This window comes from Trachurus japonicus, unplaced genomic scaffold, assembly GCF_045865225.1.
Source record: "Trachurus japonicus isolate A0001 unplaced genomic scaffold, Traja_1.0 AP030414.1".
Lineage (NCBI taxonomy): Eukaryota > Metazoa > Chordata > Actinopteri > Carangiformes > Carangidae > Trachurus > Trachurus japonicus.
Genome location: NW_028220547.1, coordinates 13840 through 36940, shown reverse-complemented (window position 1 = coordinate 36940; position 23101 = coordinate 13840). Strand labels below are relative to the sequence as shown.

Below are 23101 nucleotides of genomic sequence, written 5' to 3'. Positions count from 1 at the left end.
GCTGGAGGGAAGAAACAGATGTAGTGAATTAAGTAGGCCTATCCTTGGTTGATTAAAGAACCGTTTAAGAAGTAAGGCCAGAATAGTTCGATATGAAACATGAAAAAAAATAAAAATAAAAATACACACAACTCCAGAGCTACAGCAGCGATGGGAGGAGGAGGCTCTTCACAGCCTCAGCTGTAGAGGAACATGGTTGGATCAACACATGAAGTTATATAGGCAGGTTATATTGTTACAGAAGCACCAGCCGTCTGTCACAGCTCCATCCAAACCGGTGCCGACTGCGCTGCTGCGCAGGGTGAAGTGTGCGTCCACCGAGCGTATTGTAGCAACACAAATACGTTTTTTCCGGTTTTATATCAGATTATTATCATCATAAAATGGAGCCTTGCCGTGTTTGTGCGTGTCCGATCCCTAAAACGTCTTTCTCTCCAAATATTTGTAATTGTTTGTCATGTTTAAATTACGTGTTTCAAAGGCATCGGCGTATTTTGAACATGAGAGAGAGTAATACGGATTAAAATTGTAATTTTCAACAGTGACGAGCAGTATTTATTTGCATTCCTACATTTACACAAGCGCTACACACAGTCCGGAGCAGGTGTAGATTTTGTGAGTAGCTACGAAAAAATCAGCACTACTAAAAGATTGATGAATGCGGAAATCCACGTAAATTTGCGCTGCTCAGGGTAGGTGCTGTTCCATTCATGTTTATAGTATCTGGACCCTCACAGACTCTCACACTCAGTCACTTTACAGCTGACAAAGAGAGAGGGAGTGATGCTGCCTGTCGCTCAGGTGGAGCTGTGACGGAGCTGTGTGTTGATGCTGTGTGTGTGTGTGTGTGTGTGTGTGTGTGTTGATGCTGTGTGTGTGTGCGTGTGTGCGTGTGTGTGTGTGTGTGTGTGTGTGTGTGACAGTAACATCTCGGCAGACGACATGCTCTACACGGAGACGGACCTGGAGGACAGCATGGAGAAGATCGAGACCATCAACTTCCACGAGGTGAAGGAAGTGGCCGGCATCAAGTTCTGGTGTTACCACGCCGGACACGTGCTGGGCGCCGCCATGTTCATGATCGAGATCGCCGGCGTCAAGGTAACGGACGCTCACCGCCACTCACATGACTCAGCTGTTCAACCCTCTGTTGGTGTTTTGTTTTTTGCTTTTTTACTTTATTTTGCAAATAAATCGATGTACAAACCAATAAGGCAAATAGTAAACTTGTAAATATAAATAAATACAAAACATAAGATATAAGAGCATGAAATAAAATAAACAAACATCAAATAAACAAGACAAAGAAAAGAAAGTATGTACAGTAAAGTAAATAAATTAGAAAAATTAAACATTTCAATCAATAATCGATGTGACCAGATCAATAAACTGAGTCTGACAAACAGGAAATCAGAAGTAAGGCTTCTAAAACATGCAGCATCCCTTCAAAATAAAAGCATGGAAATACAAATCCTTTTAAAAAAAGAAACTGTTTTTAACACCGTGTTGTCCTGCATTTTATCGTCATCATGTCTAAATGGAAGCGCATATTGATAAGTAATTTCATCAACTCACAAAAAATATTTCCCAGAATGCACCTCTTCACCTAAACTTCATTATCACATAATATCACATTATGCAAATTATAAACATATGAATCGCAGTGATTCACTCTCTCTGCTGCGACAAAGAACAGATGTTATTATGATTTATTTATCTTAGTTGGAGCAGAAACAGTGAAGATTAAAACGCAGCTGTGTTTTGATTAAAAAGTGATTGATTGAAAATCCTAATCAATAATCACAGACTTCAGGCTCCAGAGTCAATTTCTCTTCATTTGATGAGCAAAATAAACTGTTTAAAGACGTCGCCTCGGGCTTTAAGTTGAAGGATGGTTTTATAATTTTAACATTTTGTTGAATAATCCAATTAATAATAAACAAATGTATACTTTTAGATCATTTTATTCATTTGTATGTTGTGTTAATCCTATATGCTGGTGTTGATGTATAATTAATTCAAATATCATGACAAGGAGAGTTTGAAGGTGATCCGTGACTAAATCTGAAGTTAATTCCCATCTACTGATTACCTTGTTTTAACCAGTCAACAGGCCTCCTGAGGTGTGTGTATATTAACCTACACCTGAAATACACAGCATCATAAAATATGCATGCACTTAAACTTTTATATGAAATAACAGGGTATCCACGGGGTCTTAAAAAGTCTAAAATTTGAAAATCTAAATTTTAGGCCTGAAAATCACAAAAAGAAAGAGCACAACCTGCGATTGGTCAAAAACTACAAATCCCACAATTCTCTGGCCTCAACAATAACAGTAGTTAGTGTAAGTAAGGGAGAGTGGAGCTGTCGGTGAAAAGAGGAAACAACGCCACGTCTGGTCCTGTTCTATGTTGTTCGTTCACACCGTCACCGTTTATTCGTTACGTCCGCGGTGTAAAAGGCCGTGACGCAAAGACGCGATTAGGCGCGCGACGCGGTAGACGCGACTTTTTTTTTTTGCGACGCAATACACCCGATTTGTTTTGGGCGACGGGACCTTCGCGTCTTCGTCTATTTCATCGTGTTTGGTGGGAAGACCCACAAGGGGCTTCCCACCAAACACGAGGAACGCTTTTTTTTCGCTCGAGTTGTGACGCGCGACCAAACGCGAGATACGCGGTTTGACGCTCTTTTTGACTCGTGTCAAAAAAAAATTCACGAGCCCGCCAACAACTTTTTTTTTTTTTTCAAAGCAGGTTCAACTGGACTTAGTTATTTGTCTAGGAAGACGTTTCACCTCTCATCCAAGAGGCTTCATCAGTTCATGTAGCATCTGACCAGGCTGGGACTGGTCCAACTAACTGGTCTGGAGACTCAGTATAAGTCCAGTTGCTTTCGATTTAACCTCCTTTGAAATACTATGACCTGGACAAATGAGAATATGCACAGGCCTACAACAACATTTCTGCTCTCATCGACCATGGTTGAGGTCACAACGCTGCTCTGTAGCTGCTCTGGAAGTCCGAGACACTGAGGCCAAACGCCGCCGTCGCTTCTGATCCATGTCGGCGAGTTCCGGGCTGATGAGCTACAGAGACTTTAGAGTCAAAGGAGCAGTGCGTCGCTGTGTCGGACTGTTTGGATTTAATGAAGAAGCTGCACAGAGTCAGGTGAGCAGAAGCTGCCCCCCCCCCCCTCACCGTGGAGCCGCTGCTGTCTCACAGCCGCCACCGACCCCTAGAATAAAACACCACCGACCCCTAGCGTGACGCACAGTATACTGTTATGAGACACATTATGCATCCCAACTGTCTTTTTTTTTAGAGGATTTTTTTTTTTTAACCAAGAATGCGAAAAATCATGATCCAGGGGCCAAAATTCGAAACAAATATATTTTTAATCATAATTCTCATTATTCTCCTGATGTCGGTTTAATGTAAACAGATTGAGCTGATACGCGAGAGTAATGTGACAGCGGGGCAGTGCTGCAGCTGCTGTGCTGTGATGGACCTGATCAGACTGGTGGTGGTCCACAGTCAATCAGTCCCAGATCCTCCACCGTCAGCAGATCCCCCGAAAGCCCCCGCAAATAATACATCGACAAGAAGTTAAGTGGCAAGTTGCACCTTTTCGTCGGCTTATTATTTGCGGATTTTTTTTTTTATAGCCTATATAACGTCACTGCAACATGCGGCTCTCAGTGCTTGTCGGTGTTGTGTCTATAAATTGTGAAATAACTTTTCCTCAATAGAAATATGAGACGTGGTCGATAGGTTTCATTCATCCATGTTTTGGCAGACAATACAAATAACCAATGATAATGAGATTTCCACCGCGTCGAACCAATCATGTGGCTGGAATAGAGCCAGTCAACAGTAACATGTGCATTTGTTTGGGTTGCTGCAGATGTGCACATCAGCTGACACCGCCAGAGAGAGACACATAACAGCCGCTTCAAGGAGACTAGCGGACTTTTTTTTTTTTTTAATAGCCTCTTCATTCATCTTGGGCGGGGGGCGGTGCGCCGTCTTATAATGTTACAGAAAACCCTGCATTATGTTTTTTACAACTCGTGTTCCTACACTATAGAGACAACTTGCTGTTGGCTCTATATTTCAAGAAACTTGTTTTCTGTTTAAAAGGCACAATTCACCCATCTTTTAACCGGGTAGTTACGTCTCCAGTCTGTCGAGCGGGCGAGCGCACAGCTGATGTGCTTCCATGACAACAGACGCACGGATTCAGTGTGGACAGAGAGCGTCAGATGTGACGCGATTGTCGGACGCTCGTTCGCGTCGCATCCAGTTAGGACACGGTGTGAGCAGCCACATCCACTGCGCTCTGGATCAGCTGATCGGTGCTCAGGTGACGTTAGATCTTCACTTTTTTAAACTCATACAAAGTGCAGCCAAACAGCAGGCTGAAGAGAGAGGACCAGCAGCAGCAGCAGCAGCTCTGACAGCTCCTCTGTGGCGCTGCAGACAGGCTGCAGGTGAGCTGGCCTGAGAGCAGAGTGCCGTCTCTTTTTTTTTTTTTTTTTTAGCAGCCTTTGTTACAGATAGGCTACATGTCCATGTGCATGTGCATGAGAACTGATTTTGAATCGAAGAGACACCCAAATATTCACATCCTTCAGTCCAGGCTTTTGAAAAGAGAGTAGCCTATAAAATCAGCTTCATGTAGCAGTTAACTTTAAAATGGTTCGAATATATTGCTGCTGAATAAATCTGAAACATGTGATGTGCATTTTTTGGGGGGAAATATGGCTTCTGATATAATAGTCTGTAGACATCATCATCATTCAACGTTTTCACATGGTCTGGTGTTAATAAAGCAAACTAAAAATCGCAAAAAGAAAATCAAGAATCGGTTGAATCGAAAATCGATTTTGAATCGAATCGTGACCCTAAAAGTCGGAATCGAATCGTGAGCCACCCAAAGATTCACATCCCTAGTACAGAGACCTGCCACAGTGTCATGGTGCATTAATATAAACTTCAACCTCAGAGCTGTCAGTCCTCAGACTGTCCTGACTGTCCCTGAACATCACACAGGGATGCAAACAGCGCGCCGAAAAGCGAAACTCGCTTTTTTCATGACCAATTAGGTGACTTGTGTGAATCGTTCAGATCCGAAGAGTTTTTGTTTTGAGGGGGGGGGGGGGTCTCAGCGTCTCAGCTGGGGTCAGTAAAATGTTTTTCTAACAGGCTGACAGTGACAATCACGTGAGGCGAACTCATTCATGGTCTCTGATTATACTGATAACAGCCGTCCTCCAATGTAGACGCGCGACATGCACCCACGTTACCCAAAGCGGTGACGCCGTTTTTTCCCCCCGTGCACGTCCGCGGCGCACAGCTCCACGGACATGCACGGTTCCCTACGTTGCTGTGTCAGGCAGGTGTTTCCATGGAGCTCTGCCCCGTTTCAGAGGTGCAGGAAGCCCTGAGTGGAAAGACGTCGCCTCCGCCATGTAGAATGTGTTCAATTAAAGTGAAACTAACACATTATATAGGCCTATATGTCCATTACACACCGAATGGGATGTTAAATCCCATGTCTTTATTTATTCAGTTTATTTTAATAGTAATAATTATGACTAACATTCAGTGAAGACCTAAAAATCAGTATCTCCAAAATTGAAATATTGCAATGGTTTTTATTTTTTTAAAGCATTTTTAATATAGAAATGTTGGCCTTCTGAAAACTGTCCATCTATATGCACTCAATACTTGGTTGGGGTTGAACTACTGGAAATTGACTTTTCTGTGATATTGTTAATGGTGAGCCCCCCCCCCCCGCCAGACAATACCTCTCTTTTTTGGTCCTGACCCGTTTGCATCCCTGTATATGTGTGTGTGTGTGTGTGTGTGTGTGTGTGTGTGTGTGTGTGTGTGTGTGTAGTTGTTGTACACAGGAGACTTCTCCCGTCAGGAGGACAGACACTTGATGGCGGCGGAGATCCCCAGCGTCAAACCAGACATCCTCATCACCGTGAGTGGAGCCGTTCAACCTGTTCAATCTTTATTTAAACACAGAGCACAGACACTTAACATTGAACCTGTGTGTGTTTGTGTGTGTGTGTGTGTGTGTGTGTGTGTGTGTGTGTGTGTGTTTGTTGTGTGTGTGTGTGTGTGTGTCAGGAGTCGACCTACGGGACTCACATCCACGAGAAGCGGGAGGAGCGAGAGGCTCGGTTCTGCAACACGGTCCACGACATCGTCAACAGAGAAGGTCGATGTCTGATCCCCGTGTTCGCTCTGGGCCGAGCGCAGGAGCTGCTGCTCATCCTCGGTGAGACCACGGCAACAACGACGCCATGACGACGCACGGCGACCTAAGAGTGGCGCTTTCCCTTCAGCTGAGGAAAAAATAAATTCAGGCTTCAAGTTTTATTTACAAGATTAAACTAAGGGACGTGTTTCTGTCTATGGATCACACCGAAACATTTTCATTCACCATACACACTCGTTAAAGCCCCAGTGTGTAACTTATTTGGCTTTTTAGTAGCAAAAATCAAATATTGCTTTCATAAATACGTATTTCACTGAAGTCGAATCACACCCGCATACAAATGAAAGCTTTCTCGTACCTTAGAATGAGTTGTTACAAGTCGTTACAAACACATAAGTGGGCGACGCACCGAACCGAGGCGGCCATGTTGCATCGTGACCGTAGGTAACCACGGAAACTCAGCAGAGCTGTCGGCTCGGCCTGTTAAAACTGTCACCACTGTGCAGGGCTGTTGTTAGGAATTCTGGGCCCCCTTAAAGAATACTAAAGTGGGCCCCTCCCCCTAACTTTTCCAGTTTTTTTTCTTAGACTACGTATGTATTATCATTTTTTATTTAGCCTAGTAGCCTACCTTGTTTTGATGCTAATGCAACATTACACTGCAAAAACCCAAGTATCTTACCAAGAATATTTGTCTTATTTCTAGTCAAAATGTAATTTCTAGTCAAAACAAATATCATTATACCTAAAATAAGACTCAGAATATTAAAAGTAGCTTGTTTTTAGACACTTTTTACTTCTTTCAAGCATATTTTCACTTGGAATAAGTAGAAAAAATCTGATAGTGGAACAAGTTTTTCTTCCTTATTACAAGCACAAAAAACTTGCTTTCACTGGCAGATTTTTCTACTTATTTCAAGTGAAAATTAGTTTGAAACAAGTGAAAATTATCTAAAAACAAGTTAATTTTTAGGTTATGAGTCTTATTTTAAGTGGAAAGAGATTAGCTTTGACTAGAAATGAGACATTTGGACAAGAAATAAGACAAATATTCTTGGAAGGATGTTGAGTTTTTACAGTGTACTATGAGTATTAGTCAGGGTCTTACACAGAATAAATCAGTCATACAAAGATTATTCTACTGGGGTTTTTTATGGGCCCCACTGGGCGCTGGGCCCCTAGAATTATCATCACCTTTCTCCCCTATACAACGGCCCTGCCACTGTGTAGTGTGAGGAAGGACGGACGCACTGGTGTTGCATTCAGGTGCAGTCAGGCAGACGGCCGTCGGCAAACCAACCGGATGTGTAATGGTAAATTTCAATATTCCTTTGGTTTAATCACTTGAGACGTCCCTACCCCCTGCTTTCCTCCCAAGGTATCAGAACTCCTTTGTTTGTTACCCATTTGTGTATTCTAATGTCTAGACCTCTAAACATGTAACCCTGCAGCAGACAAAGGGGTGTGGCATACCTGAGGAGGTGTTTCCTCAGGTATAAGCGTTTCGGTCGCCCCTTTTGTCTTTGTCTTTTCATCAACATCACCCACTCGGGTCGAATGGACCTTTCCTTGCAAGGAAATAAAATCATGATGGCCGGCCAAGTCTCTATTTCATTTTTCACCAGCAACAGCAACAGAAAATTTCCACGACAATTTGGGGGCTCGGTCCGGGATTCCTCGTGCAATCGTCTGGGATGGACGGCTGGCAGCGACAGGCCAGCCTGGAAAGAGAAAAGTTTTCCAGCCTCCAAACCTCAAAAAGAGGGGAGGGCTGCTACTGTCGTCCTGGATCATTGCCGCTGGAATTCTGCGAACTAAGTCAGGGAAATTCATCTGGTGAGCACTGAAATATTGACATTTAAATTATTTTTCTCTAAAATTTGGGTTTAATTAGACATAACATTTTAATTTCTCATGTTATCCACAATCGGTCGGCTTTTTGATCACTTGTAGCACAAACTAAGAGATCTGCTTTTTGATCACTTTGTAGCAGGGACAAAGGGATCGGCTTTTTAATTGTTTGTAGCCTAAACAAAATAATTTGCTTTTATCATTTGTAGTATAAACAAATTGATCGGTTTTTGAATTACTTGTAACCGTAAAACTAAGTGATTTGCCTTTTGTCGCTTGTGGCATAAACAAAGCGATTCTGGTACTTTTCAATCACTTTGTAGCCTTAAAGAAAGTGATTTACTTTTATCGTTTGTAGTATAAACTAAACGACTGGTTGTTTTTAATCACTTTGTCACCTTAAAACAAAATGATTTACTTTTATCGTTTGTAGTATAATCGAAACGACTGGTTGTTTTTTAATCACTTTGTCACCCTAAAACAAAATGATTTGCTTTTATCGCTTGTAGCATAAACGAAGTGACCGGCTTTTTATCGTTGGTGCCATAAACGAAGCGGTCCTTACAGAGACGTCTGTATTGAATTGTCGTGCACGATCTCCATTTGGAATGGGGAGTATTCCGTTGAGGGGGAACCTCCGGAGGGACCGATTGTGGATGTTATGAAAAGGGAAAATGTGGGAACTAAAATTTTAAATATTTGAAATGTTTGTACAGTTGAATTTGGATTCCCAATAGGGGAATCCCTTAAAAGGAAATTAGTATTGAAGATAACGGTAACAAAAAGTGAAATGAGGAAAAAAGTCTGTAAATTATGAAAGGTTAAAATAATGTTTACAGATGGGAAAGCAACACAAGAATTGCTTAAAAAAAAAAAAAAAAAAAAAAAAGAGAAAATTTTGAAAAAGAAAGAAAAATGCAACTCACACTAACACTACAGCACCAAGCTTGTAGATTTCCTTTTCTTTGTTTCCACAGTTGACAGCTTTGAAGCTGGATCCAGACCTCAACGGCCATCCACCATCATCCCTCAGCTCCACCGTCATACCACTCTGCAACACCCAGCAAGGGAAGAGAAACGGACTCCACCACGCCACAACAAAGAAGCTCAACAAGCTCAGGAGCAGCCCATTCTGATGTGCCTGTTCCATCATCTTCTCCAATTGCACACAGACTACACCATTCCAATCAAGATATAGCCTTCAACATGCCCATGGTTGAAGTGTCAGGACCAGAAGGTACAACAATGGTTTTCTGTGTATGGACTATGGACATCAACACAGTCTGGAAACATGGACAACTCAGTCATGGACACAAAAAGAAAGGACACAGGAACTCAGGAAAAAAAGTTCCCAGTGACGCCTGTATCATTGTCGCCAACATGGACATTGGATACGTAACTGTCCCCTAAGAACATCATCAACTCCAGCAAACAAACATAGACTGAGGATGATCGGGGGTGGTCGGAGGGGAATGGATCCTTGCTGACAAGCTTAACCAACCTGTGAAATCTGAGAAAGGTACTGCACCACATTCACACACACCATAGAGTGTATAGATTATACACATAACTACAAATTGTGTTTGAACACTGACACTGGTTATGAAAGAACTGAGCAAAAATTATGTGTTGTGTTCATCAGGTCAAAATAGTTAGAGATACTATGGGCTAAAGTCAAATTTCAAACATGCATTCATGCCCTCTGAAAACTACCCAATTAACCTGATGGGCAGATACTTGATGTGCAAATTAGGCCTTTGTCTGGTCTCAACCCCAGATGTAGCTAAACAAACTGATCTAATTTGAAGCCAAATGTTTTTCACACTACTTTGTTCACCACACCCTAGACCTGCAGTATGCATATCAATGGAAATTGCAACCCTTAACGGCCTTTTCCAAGCTTGTTACAGAACCCAGAAAAACAGTTTTGACACCAGAGGAACTGCATTGAACCTCTTGTGTCACAGGACCTGATGAGACATTTGAAAAAGGTTGGTTGGGAAAGAGAGTTGATACTGGAGCACACATCTACCGGACAACACAGATGTGCTTTATCATTCTCTCTCTCACACCAATTCAATTTTGACATGTACACCACAGACCATTTGGTTCTACACATTTACACTTATAATTAGAGGGAAGATTGGGACCCATTTAAGAAAAACAATGTAAGCGCGCAGCCAATTGGCAAGAAAACATCTGATCAATCTAGAGCTATTCTTAAGAATTTAACATCTGTTGTGCACACTCAAAGAAAATCCAGCTGGTTTGTTTGTTTGTTTGTTTGTTTGTATGTTTGCATGTTTGTTTGTTTGTATGTTTGTTTTTGTCTGAAACAAGTTAAAACTATTTCAGCCCTACAGGAGGTCCCTAAGACACTGTGGGTTGTCAGTCAGTATGATGTTTGGCCTCATATGAACCTATTGTGATCACTCCAAAATCAAGAAGCTATCGATTTACATAATGCCAGTCTTTGAGTCTTTTAAAGCAGTAGGAGTAATTGCTCCCTGTAAAGACTCCCCAGTTGGCACACCTTTGTTCACCTCTCCACAACACGATGACTAAAATTTGACACTGTACTTTTAGAAATGTCCAACATTACTGTCATAAGATGCAATATTTTTAACCCTATCACTCTTTTCCCCCCACCAGATGATGGAAAAGAACATAACTGAATTGCTATCTTCCAACAGGTTGACTCCTGACTGGACCGACAAGAATAACCATTAACAAACTAACAAACTAACTAACTATCTAACCTGATTTGGTTCTTTCTTTTGGATAGATCTGTTTAAGTTCACTCTCCTCTTACTATTTTACTCCCACTTTGCTAATGTGACACATGGGTAAAACCATGTGTCAAAAGGGGGGATATTGGATGTGTATGTTTTGTTTATACAACAGATGCAGCAAGTGAAAATCAGCCTTTTCACGACCAACGTCCACACCACTCCATGATTTCCAGCTGTGAAGATGGTCACTGCAGGAAGGAGCCAACAAAGGGACCAGCTGTGAACCAGAGCAACACAAAGAGGAACTCCATGGAATCAACAAGGACCATCCAGACGCATAGGTCCTTCTCCATCACACCTAAAACTGCCAGAAGTGCTGAGGAGCAACGCAGGCCTGATGGCCCAGAAGAAGATGACAGACTTCCTTTAGAACACAACCATCAAGAGATCAGAAGAACAGTGCAAGCATAGATATGATGCCCAAAGAATACATCCAAGAGGATTACATCAAAATTTTACTGCACCAAGAGACATGCAACCCCAACTCATGAACCATTGTCCTCAACAGCCAAAATCCCACTGTCATGTGTGCAGAAGGACTCCTACCTTTACCATACTTCAACTCCATCCATGAACATTCTGCCAGCCCAAACTCACCACAATTAAGAAACTGTGCCCAACCTGAACCATGGTCAGGCGCTGTTCCATATTTCTACCTTAAAGACATTTGTTCGGTGGAGGAACCAGCAACAACTCTCCTTGCCCCTTTCCACTCCTTTTTCACTTCTCCACTTCTCTCTGAAGAACACTTGGACAAGATTTGTTGGTGCCCTCAGACACCAAACTACAGAGCCACATAAACGAGTGAGAATCTTGAGAACTCTACAGAAGACATGCCCCTGCTTTCACAAGCAATGACTGCAATAAAGTTCAAGATGTTACAGAATCGTGTTACACATAACTACGTTCTGACTACATCAGGAAACCTCACTATCATCAATGGACTGAATATTACATGTTTATTCAAGTTAACAATGTAACTTGACATGAGACAACATATGATGTGTGACAATATTACAGTCGATTACAAAACTTAGACACCACAAATTCATTTGGAAGGTTGACAAGTCAAAGTTTCAGTAGACTGTCTAGCATTTTGAATTTGTATTGCTTGTTTTGGTAATTACTTGTTTTGTCAGTACGAATTTTAAATCTTTACATTTGAGAACCACATTTTAGATAACCTTCTATTATAGACAACCCTACCCCTCAATGTAGAACAACTTGTTTAGAACATGTTTAGAATTGACATAATTGTTTTCTTTACCCTAATCGTTTTATTGTAACTGATACCTGTTTTTCCTGACTATGATTTCTTACTTTTTCAACTTTTTCCTTTTTCTAGCAACTGTAATGACGATTAAGTTGTGACTTTTTCTTGTGTGATTAATGAATAATCAAAAGGAGGAATTGTAATGGTAAATTTCAATATTCCTTTGGTTTAATCACTTGAGACGTCCCTACCCCCTGCTTTCCTCCCAAGGTATCAGAACTCCTTTGTTTGTTACCCATTTGTGTATTCTAATGTCTAGACCTCTAAACATGTAACCCTGCAGCAGACAAAGGGGTGTGGCATACCTGAGGAGGTGTTTCCTCAGGTATAAGTGTTTCGGTCGCCCCTTTTGTCTTTGTCTTTTCATCAACATCACCCACTCGGGTCGAATGGACCTTTCCTTGCAAGGAAATAAAATCATGATGGCCGGCCAAGTCTCTATTTCATTTTTCACCAGCAACAGCAACAGAAAATTTCCACGACAGATGTCATTTTACTCGACGAGAGAAAGCCGGTAAAACGTGGGTCGGGTAAACAATACGACATCACCATGACAACATATTGCTACGCCTGTATTGTTTTGCCTCGTGCTGGCGGATCACTTGTTTACATAGACGCTTGTTTATCCTGATACATGCAGCGTCTGTTGTCTGTCTGACGTCTGCCCGATTTCACCTGAATGCAACATAAAGAATACGTTCAGATATGCAACCGCACCGCTAGATGGGGGGAATTCCTACATACTATACCTTTAAAGAGGAACTATGCAAGATTTTTACCTTAAAGGGATAGTTCAACATTTTGGCAAATTGCTCCATTGCCATAATCCCTATAGTCATAGCAGTAGGTTTGTTAACTTTATTTGTGTGTGTGTGTGTGTGTGTGTGTGTGTGTGTGTGTGTGTGTGTGTGTGTGTGTGTGTGTGTGTGTGTGTGTGTGTGTGTGTGTGTGTGTGTGTGTGTGTGTGTGGACCAGACGAGTACTGGCAGAACCACCCGGAGCTCCACGACATCCCGATCTTCTACGCTTCGTCTCTGGCCAGGAAGTGCATGGCCGTGTACCAGACCTACATCAACGCCATGAACGACAAGATCCGCAAGGCCATCAACATCAACAACCCCTTCGTCTTCAAGCACATCAGCAACCTGAAGGTTTGTTTTGTTTTGTTTTTGTTTTTACTTTTCTGTCCTGTTTTATTGTGTCATCAGGTTTGTTCTGTCCTTTGTTTTCTGTTTTGGTCAGTGTATTGTCAGTGTATACATTGTGTATGCTCAGGGTTGCAAAGGGGCGGAAAATTTCCAGTTTTTTATTCCAAATTGGAAAATATCCATGGGAATTATGGGAAATTATGGGAATTTATGGGGATTAACTGGAAATCTGGGGTAATTTAAACAAACTGTATCATATCCAAACCAAATTTGTTTCGTCATAAGCAGACATCCATGCAAAATAACAATACAATTAAAAAACATGACATTTCCACAGATTTATTTGTGAGTAGAACTTTATCAAGTTCTAATTCTTGTATGAACAATCAGCTATTTTACTGAACAACAAAAACATGAATGTTGAGTAAAATATTACTAATTGCTTATTAAGGGCCAACCTTCAATTTTGTAAATTTCGGATTTATTCCCGTTTATTCCCATAGAAAGTTTCCGATATTACCCGATACCCGATATTTTGCAACCCTATGTATGCTATTGCCTGTTTCCATTGTCGTTGTCGTTTGTTTTCTGACGTGTGTGTGTGTGTGTGTGTGTGTGTGTGTGTGTGTGTGTCAGAGCATGGACCACTTCGACGACATCGGGCCCAGCGTGGTGATGGCGTCGCCCGGCATGATGCAGAGCGGTTTGTCCCGGGAGCTGTTTGAGAGCTGGTGCACGGACAAGAGGAACGGCGTCATCATCGCCGGCTACTGCGTGGAGGGGACGCTCGCCAAGGTGGGAATCGAACCTGCGACACCTCGGGTCCCTTCTGCAGTTTTTTTTTAAATTTTTATTATCACCGGAAGTGAAACGTTTCCTCCACTGGTTTTAGAAATGTCAGGTCTGTGTTCACTTTTGGAGACAAGTTAAGAACAACAGAGAGTGAGAGAGTGAAATAAAACAAACAATCACAGCAATAAATAAAAATAGACAATAACAGCTGTAAAATTAGTTTGTCTGCCCCAAATGCATCTTTCTTTATTCATAACTTCTCCTTTAATCGGTATCTTATAGTTTGGAGATAATAACTGCGATGGCAAGAACAACAACACAAATAACTCTGACTGAGAACAGTGTAATTGCTGAAACAAAATCTTTTACAGTGTGTGTATCTGAATAAAAACCAGAAATAAGACTCTTATTTAAATTATATTATTGATCGGCATCAATAGATATTCCCAGTATTGGATCAGTCCGGTCAGTTTTATTGATAATGTTGAGTTTAATGTACTTAATTGCACTCTTTGTTTATTATTCTAATAACTCTTTTTTGAAGCTTGATTATAGGGTCTATGTTTGTTTTATAAACATTTCCCCAAACTTCAACGCAGTATGTCAAATATGGAAATATAAGAGAATAATATAAAATATGCAGACATTTCTTATTCAACATGTCCCTTGTTTTATAAAGAATGGCAATGGATTTGGATATTTTTCCCTTGATATATTCTATATGAGGCTTCCAACACAGTTTATGATCAATAATTACTCCCAAAAACTTAGTTTCATATACTCTATCGATTTCCACTTGATTTAATTTTAATTTTACTTCACAATTGGTCCTAGCACCGCTAAACACCATACATTTTGTTTCTTTTCATTTAATGATAACTTATTAATATCAAACCATTTTTTTAGCTGAAACAACTCTACTTCTACTGTCCTCAGCACTTCCTTCAAATCCTCCCCTGAACAATATACATTAGTGTCATTACATACATTAGTGTATGTGTGTAATATGTGTGTGTGTGTGTGTTGCAGCACATCATGACGGAGCCTGATGAGATCGCCACCATGTCGGGACAGAAGCTTCCTCTCAAGATGTCGGTCGACTACATCTCCTTCTCCGCTCACACCGACTACCAGCAGACCAGCGAGTTCATCCGGGCGCTCAAACCGCCGCACGTGGTAAAAACAACACACACACACACAGACACACAGACACACACTATTTAAATCCACACTATTTAATTAAATCCACAAAGCGATGTTCCTGGATCCTTTGGGTTTATTGCGACACACTAACAGGCAAAAACACAGTTTTTTCATGCACTGATCAATTTTGAGATTTTGGGATATTTTTCTCACAGAAAAGTGGAAAGAAATGGTAGAAAATCCACATTAAGGTTTTTTATTTTACTTCATTTTGTCTCTTTCATCAGTAGATTTCTCCTAAATTCACCAAAAGTTATGTCAGGTATCACTGTAAAGCTCCCTCTCTCTCCTGAACAATTATGTGGATCCAAAAATTGTCATTTCCTCCGTATCCGCAGTCAATCGTAAAAGTGCGATTCACATTAATGATCTATGGAATTTTACAGTACAAGTCTTTAAAGGCCGTTTTCTCAAAATGAGTTTTTCCTCAGACTCTGGACCCGAAATCTCCACTTCAGCAGCACCTACAGACACCAAACCTTCCAGTTTTATTCCTGTCTATATTCTGAAGGTTTTTACAGAGGGGATTGTTAATATATCATCCACAGCCTGATTTATACAACATTTTACTCCTAAAAACATGGCGATATTTGAATTTTTAGGGCTGGTGACAGTATTTTCTCATTTACAGAGTGATAAAGAGAGATATCCAAAATCCTCCTCTGTAAAAACTTCTGACTCTAATATGTCAACAAAATAAAACAAGAATTTTGAAAGTAGCTTTATCTGTTGTTCAGATTTCTGTTCTGGAAATGTATGCAAATTAGCGCATATTTCATCAGATATTGCCTCATTTACATATTTAAACATAAAACTTGACAAAACTTGTAATACAAAAAATATTTGTCTTAATGTGAGTGATAAACTTGGGAAGTTTCATGGTGATATCTGTTAGTTTAAATTTCTACCCTATTCACCTGTAGTGTCCCACCTTAATGCAGTTTGTGTGTGTGTGTGTGTGTGTGTGTGTGTGTGTGTGTGTGTGTGTGTGTGTGTGTGTGTGTGTGTGTGTCTGTGTGTGTGTGTGTGTGCAGATCCTGGTGCACGGCGAGCAGAACGAGATGGCCCGGCTGAAGGCGGCTCTGATCCGAGAGTACGAAGACAACGACGAGGTTCACATCGAAGTCCACAACCCGCGAAACACTGAAGCCGTGACGCTGAACTTCAGAGGAGAGAAACTGGCCAAGGTGTGTGTGTGTCTGTGTGTGTGTTGTTGTTGTGTTGTTGTATTGGTGTGGGCCGTGTTGTTAACTCCCAGCATGCTTTGCTCTGCTCCGCTGTGCTGTGCTGCAGGTGATGGGCGTGCTGGCGGATGAGAAGTGCTCTCAGGGTCAGAGAGTCTCCGGGATCCTGGTGAAGAGAAACTTCAGTTACCACATCCTGACGCCGTCCGACCTCTCCAGTCAGTCTGTGTGTGTGTGTGTGTGTGTGTGTGTGTGTGTGTGTGTGTGTGAGGTTGTGTGTGTGTGTGTGTGTGTGTGTCTGTGTGTGTGTCTGTGAGACTGTGTGTGTGTGTGTGTGTCTGTGTGTGTATTGTCAAACACTTATTATAATTGATGAATGTTTAATGTTTTTGATCCGTCAACAAATGTTTCAAGCTGCTTCTGTCACAGAAAGTAAACCTCAACATCTGGACTGATTGGTTGGTTGGTTGGTTGATAGAAAGAAAGAAAGAAAGAAATAAAGAAAGAGTGAAGGAAAGAAAGAAAAAGAGAGAAAGAGGTGGAAAGAAAGACAATAGCTGGGTTTCCATCCAAGTCGTATCGAATTTAAAAGCGGATTTTGTGAAAATGCGCAAAAAGCAAAGCGAATTTATGCCCGTTTCCATTCATTAGTGTTTTGCGATTAGGAGGAGTGCACCGTGAGATTACGTCATAAGAGAGCGTGAATGTATCCAACAGTTGACACTCAGATGACACTCAACATCATGGACAATTTACGTACTTTCCGGACTATAGACGCACCTGTATAATCCGCACCAGCTACATTTTAAAAGAAAATACTGTACATATTATATAGGCCGCACTTTAATATAAGCTGCAGGTTTTCATGTTGTAACATGAGATATTTACACAGAAAGACAGTAGGAACTGTGACAGTCCGCTCGCTTTTCCGCTGTTTTGGTTATGCTCAATTCGCATAATCTGTTTCCATCACAAAAACTCGCATTTCCTTTATTCGATACGCTGACAAATCCACCCCCTCCAAGCGTATAAACTTTTATGCGCATTTACTGCCTTTATTCGAATTTCTGGCGTTTCCATTCAAGTATTTATTCGCATTTTCACAAAATGCGCATAAGAAAAGGTGGATGGAAACCCAACTAATGAAAGACTGAAAGAAAATGCAAGAAAGGAAGACCAAGAAAATAATAATCAGAAGGAAAGAAACGAAGAAAAAAGAAAGAGGGAAGATAAAGAAAGAGAGAAAGAAAAGAAACAGGAAAAAAGGAAGATCAAGAAAGAAATAATCAAAAGGAAAGAAAATAGAGAGAAAGAAAAGAAACAAAAAGGGGCAAAGAAAGAAAAAGATAGTAGGAAGAAAAAAGAAAGAAGAAATACTTAGAAATACTAAAGAAAAAGAGAGGGAAGGAAATGAAAAAAAAGAGAGAAAGAGGAGGAAAGAAAGACAATGAAAAGAAGAAAAAAATAATCAAAATAATAATAAAGACAATGAAGGTAGAAAGAAAGGAATATCAAGGAAGAAATAATCAAAAGGAAAGAAACAAAGAAAAAAAGAGAAACAAACAAACAAAAAAGGCAAAACAAGAAAAAGATAGTAGGAAGAAAAAAGATGGACAGAAAGAGAGAAGAAATAGAAAGAAAGACAAAAGGCTACAGAAGCAAAGAAGAGAGAGAAGTGACAAAAAAGTAAAGAAAGAGAAAGACATGAACATGAAGACGTGAAGAAAGTAGAGACATAAATGATGGAGTGACTAACAGACTCCTCCTTCTCCTCTTCTTCCACATTTTCCTCCTCCTCCTCTTCCTCCTCCTCCTCCTCTTCCTCCTCCTCCTCTTCCTCCTCCTCCTCCCTCCTCAGACTACACCGACCTCGCCATGGGAACGGTGAAACAGACTCAGGCGATCCCGTTCACTGGACCGATCTCTCTGCTCGTCACGCAGCTGCGCAGCCTCGCGGGTGAGTTGGCTCCGCCCCCTTCGTCCTCTAACTCCTCCTCCTCCTCTTCCTCCTCTTCCTCTTCCTCCTTCCTCCTCCTCCTCCTCCTCTCCTCCTCCTCCTCCTCCCTCCTCCTCCCCCTCTCTTCCTCCTCCTCCTCTCCTCCTCCTCCTCCTCCTCCTCCTCCTGCAGTAGCATAGATATACAGTATATATACTGACTAGATGCCGCGTTCTGCTTCTCAGCGTACGTCAACACGGCCGCCATCTTGGTCCGGGGTTCTGACCATAGACATAATATACGTCTGACCAGCAGTCAGACCGGTCAGACCCTTGTAGAACTAAGTTCAGTGTGTTTATGCATGTGGGTGTGTGTCTGAGTATGTAAGTTGAAGAGTTCCAGTCCTTGAACTCGCGTGTTCGTTTGATGAAGTACGCAGGAGACGTTCAGTTACAACATTTTAGATATTTATTTATAAAAGAATCAACTAGGAAAAGAGATTGTGTACAGAGCTCCGGACCAGACTAAGTTTCCCTGACCAACACGCCGCAGCAGCATCAGTTCACGAAGTCTGATGCTGTCTACTGTCCCTGTCCGGTTTTATAGTTACTGATTACACAAATGCAAGATATGATGTAATTGATGTAATGTGCATCCTCATTGGCTGGAGTCCGTACGCCATGACCTCGTGTCTGACCCCAATCTCATGCTTGGTGCTGATTAGGGATGGGAATCGAAAACCGGTTCCTCTTCGGAACCGGTTCCAACTTGGATCAATTCCTGGAATCGTGTGCGTGTCTGCTTTAACGATTCCCTTATCGATTCCGTTTGGTTCAGAAACCCGCGCATTAATTGATTAATGACGTTACGTGACGTTACGTTAAAATCAATCTTCATTATAAATGAGGGTGCTTAGTGTTTATATCCACGTGTCACCGTTTGTTCTCCCAAAATAAAGTTAGTGGCGTGTCTGCGTGGAGCGGAGCTGCTGACAGATGCAGCTGACAGTGACGTTTCTTCATCACTAACCTGTGAGCCAGAGCCTCCCTCCGGTCCTCCCTCCCTCACGCCGTGAGGACAGGTCAACGTCTCCTGAACAGGCTACATATTCTTTCTGTTTTTCTCTCTTCATTCTAATCACTTCCTTTCAGGTTTTGCTCGTAGCCAGGTGAAACGGTAGCTGCGCCCTGTGTCTTTTCTCTCGCGCGCTCTCTCTCTTTCGCTCGCTCACTCGCTCCGCATAAAAACGAACGTTATGAAAACAATAACTAGTGAGAAGATACAGATGCATAAAAACTATGTAATGGAAACATTGTTAAATTCCTCCTGTGAGCACAGCTGCCCCACAGCCACAGTGGTCTATAGTGTTAACCTGTCCAGGCAGGTCGGTCCTGTCAACTTTTTTAATGTCAGAGCCATTAATGCAGTGTTTTCAACCTTGGGGTTGGGACCCCATGTGGGGTCGCCTGGAATTCAAATGGGATCGCCTTAAATGTCTAGTAATTGATTAAAAATAAATAAATAAATAAATAAACTAATTATTTTTCACAATCTTAAACAACTATATTCTTGATAATTATAGATTATTGTGATGTTATATATCAAAGTGCCCATAAATCAGACCTTGCCTCACTCAACATAGCCTATAACAGACTCTGTAGATTTGTCCTTGGATGTCCTTTTCTTACTCATCACTGCACAATGTACACTAGACTCAACTGGCCAACATTGAACATGAGAAGACACATGCACTGGTTACAGCTGATATACAAATGTATTTATTTTATACCCATCCTATCTACAGCAGTATCTTATACCATATACAACAAGTTATCATATCAGACATTCATCGCAGCCCTTTTTTTCTGTTCCCAATGTCATTAAATCATTTGGTAGAAGAGCTTTTATGTTTAAAGCACCTGCAGATTGGAACAACCTTCCTGCTAATATCAGATCCAGTTCCTCTCTTGGTATTTTCAAGCATGCTTTGTCTTCTCATCTCATGGTGACCTGTTCCTGTTCTCACTGAAGACGCATTTCTGATTTGTTGATCTGTTACTTATCATTATATACTGTCTTTTTAGTCCCAGTGTTGACCTTTGTGGCCCTACTATGGTTGTTTTGTTTTGTCCCAATGTAGTTACAATAACTGTGGTTTGTCCTTGTTTGTACTATTGTTCTTGTCTTTTGGTTTGCTTGTTTTGTTTGTTTATTTGTCTGTTTGTTTTTCTATATTGTTGAGAACATGTTTGTCTGTTGAATCTATGTTTGTCTATATGTTTGGACCCCCTCGAAAACGAGATGATACATCTCAAGGGGTTTTATCCAAATAAACAAATTTCAATATATTCACTTTCTTGAATAAATCAAGATAAAATAAAATGCAGCATATACAAATATCTGAGCTTGCTCATCTTGAATGAGGGTCACCAGAAATTTGTGATGTCAAAAGGGGTCATGAGCCAAAAAAGGTTGGGAACCACTGCATTAATGCAAACAAACCCATTTCTCTTTTATTCCCTCACCCAATGAGAATCGATAAGAGAATCGATAAGGAATCGAATCGATAAGCAATATCGATAATGGAATCGGAATCGCTAAATTCTTATCAATACCCATCCCTAGTGCTGATCAGCTGTTGATAGCTCCTATTAAACAAGGGACAAGAGAAAGAGAAAAGGACAAGACACGCAACCCCCTGCATTTGTCAGCCTTCCCCTGTGTCAGCTGACTATCACAGTTACACTAGGTACGAAGACCAGATATCCCAATTGTTTATCAAACAACCAGTACACTCAGTCCCTGTGTGTAACTGCTACTTCCCCTGTCATGTGTAGGCTATGTCATTCTCTGGGCTGTAAGAGCAAAACACAGTAATTACACCAATTATAGAAAAGTTGATTACATGCTTCATTATTAAACTGATTGTCACGAGCTTATCATATGTCTAAGGCAAATGTCAATATCCCAAACATTATAGCAATATACGATTTTGGGGTAAATATCACAACAAAGTGTATGTTTAATACATAAAAAAAAAATTATAAAGATTTTTTGTTGTTGTTGTATCATAAACATATGTCTGACATTTATAATAAACCAAACGGCTTGAAAATCGGTTGAATATTTGGTGAGTTATGGCGATTTTAATGGTTGATAGACGTCTGCCTCTGTTGATTGATGCAGTAAGTAGACACGGCTTCCCCCTGACCAAGATGGCCGCCGCGTTGACGCATTCCACTCAATAGAGTTGCCTAGGAACGCGGCATCTAGTCAGTATATATATATATCTATGCTGCAGTAGAAGCTGTAACTTCCTGTTTCCTCTGTGTGTGTGTGTGTGTGTGTGTGTGTGTGTGTGTGTGTGTGTGTGTGTGTGTGTGTGTGTGTTTCAGGCGACGTGGAGCAGGTCGAGGGGACGGAGAAAATCACGGTGAAGATCTTTAAGAGCATCACGCTGGTTCACGAGGCCGGGATGGTCGTACTGGAGGTCGGACACTCGAACGCAACACGACACTTTTTACACTCATCATCCACCACATGTCGCCTGAAATGGCTAAAACTGACCTGTTTATCAAAACTTTATTAACTCTGAGCACACGAACACGTCTGTTTTTATTTAAACCAGTTTATAAACATTAAATATACAGTTTATGACATGGTTATGTAGCTGCAGTCAGGTTTTATTAATGCTCAGTATTTGTTCTACATGTTTATTTCAAACTATTTTGTATATTTTATCATTTTATTTATGTTTTTAGACACAGATCTCACTCAGACCTGGTTACAGATACATTATTAGCCAGTTAATACATTCATTACACAGATATATACAATAATTATGACAATTTTTTATTTTTATCACACTTTTTCAAACACTACAAAAATCTCAACACAAATAAAACAGAGAAGAATGTAAAAACAACAGACAATTGAAGTAAAAAACTCGATAAACTAATTGATGCAGCAATAAAATTTATAAATCAATAAATAACTGAAATAAAATTATTAATAATGAAAATGTTCTCGTCTCAGTGGGTCGCCAACCCGCTCAACGACATGTACGCAGACGCCGTCACCACGGTGATCCTGGAGGTCCAGTCCAACCCCACCGCCCAGAAATGTCAGTGAACGCATCACGAGGGAATTTATTTTAATTTCACTGATGAACAGAAACTTTACTGACGCTTGTTTGTTTGTTTTTTTTGTTTGTTTGTTTCAGTCCACGAGGGCAGGAAGGAAACGTTCGACATGGAGCTGTTCGTCGAGCGACTGGAGCTGATGCTGCAGTGAGTCTGAACACCTGTAGCTACACCTCGAAAATGGTTTTAATGGTTAAAATATCTGACAAAACTGTAGAATCTGACACTTTTTAAGTTAAAATTAAACCTAATTGATCCAAATATAAGAGAATAAAACTTTTAAATGAAGGTAGAGATTAAATATTTTCTGTTTTCACCTGGTAAAATGTTTTTTTTCTGTTTCAGCGACATGTTCGGGGACGACTGCGTGAATTTCAAAGACAGTAAAAGCCTGAGTGTGACGGTGGACGGAGTCACGGCGTGCATCGACCCAGAGACCAGAGTGAGTCCAGCTTCTGACATCTATTCTATACACAAACATTAAAGGGATAGTTCAATATTTTGGCAAATTCGCCTACAGTATAGGGTTGTCACGATACCAGA

General features: G+C 41.0%; 1 protein-coding gene across 1 annotated transcript; it reads left to right on the top strand.

The window, feature by feature from the left end:
- Positions 1–208: 208 nt before the first annotated feature.
- LOC146960399 (cleavage and polyadenylation specificity factor subunit 3-like) lies at positions 209–23042 on the top strand. The gene is made up of 14 exons (XM_085772401.1): positions 209–213; positions 924–1101; positions 5908–5997; positions 6147–6297; positions 13129–13304; positions 13938–14096; positions 15123–15269; positions 16331–16483; positions 16590–16698; positions 18339–18437; positions 21812–21906; positions 22452–22539; positions 22639–22705; positions 22904–23042. The coding sequence occupies exons 1-14, from the start codon at positions 209–211 to the stop codon at positions 23040–23042; spliced, it is 1656 nt and encodes a 551-aa protein (XP_085628527.1).
- The last annotated feature ends 59 nt before the right edge of the window (positions 23043–23101 follow it).

Excerpts from the sequence above, each read along its gene's own strand:
- LOC146960399 (XM_085772401.1), top strand. Across the intron at positions 16,699-18,338 it reads GACGCCGTCCGACCTCTCCA|ACTACACCGACCTCGCCATG; the intron begins GTCAGTCTGTGT and ends CTCCCTCCTCAG. Across the intron at positions 18,438-21,811 it reads GCAGCTGCGCAGCCTCGCGG|GCGACGTGGAGCAGGTCGAG; the intron begins GTGAGTTGGCTC and ends TGTGTGTTTCAG.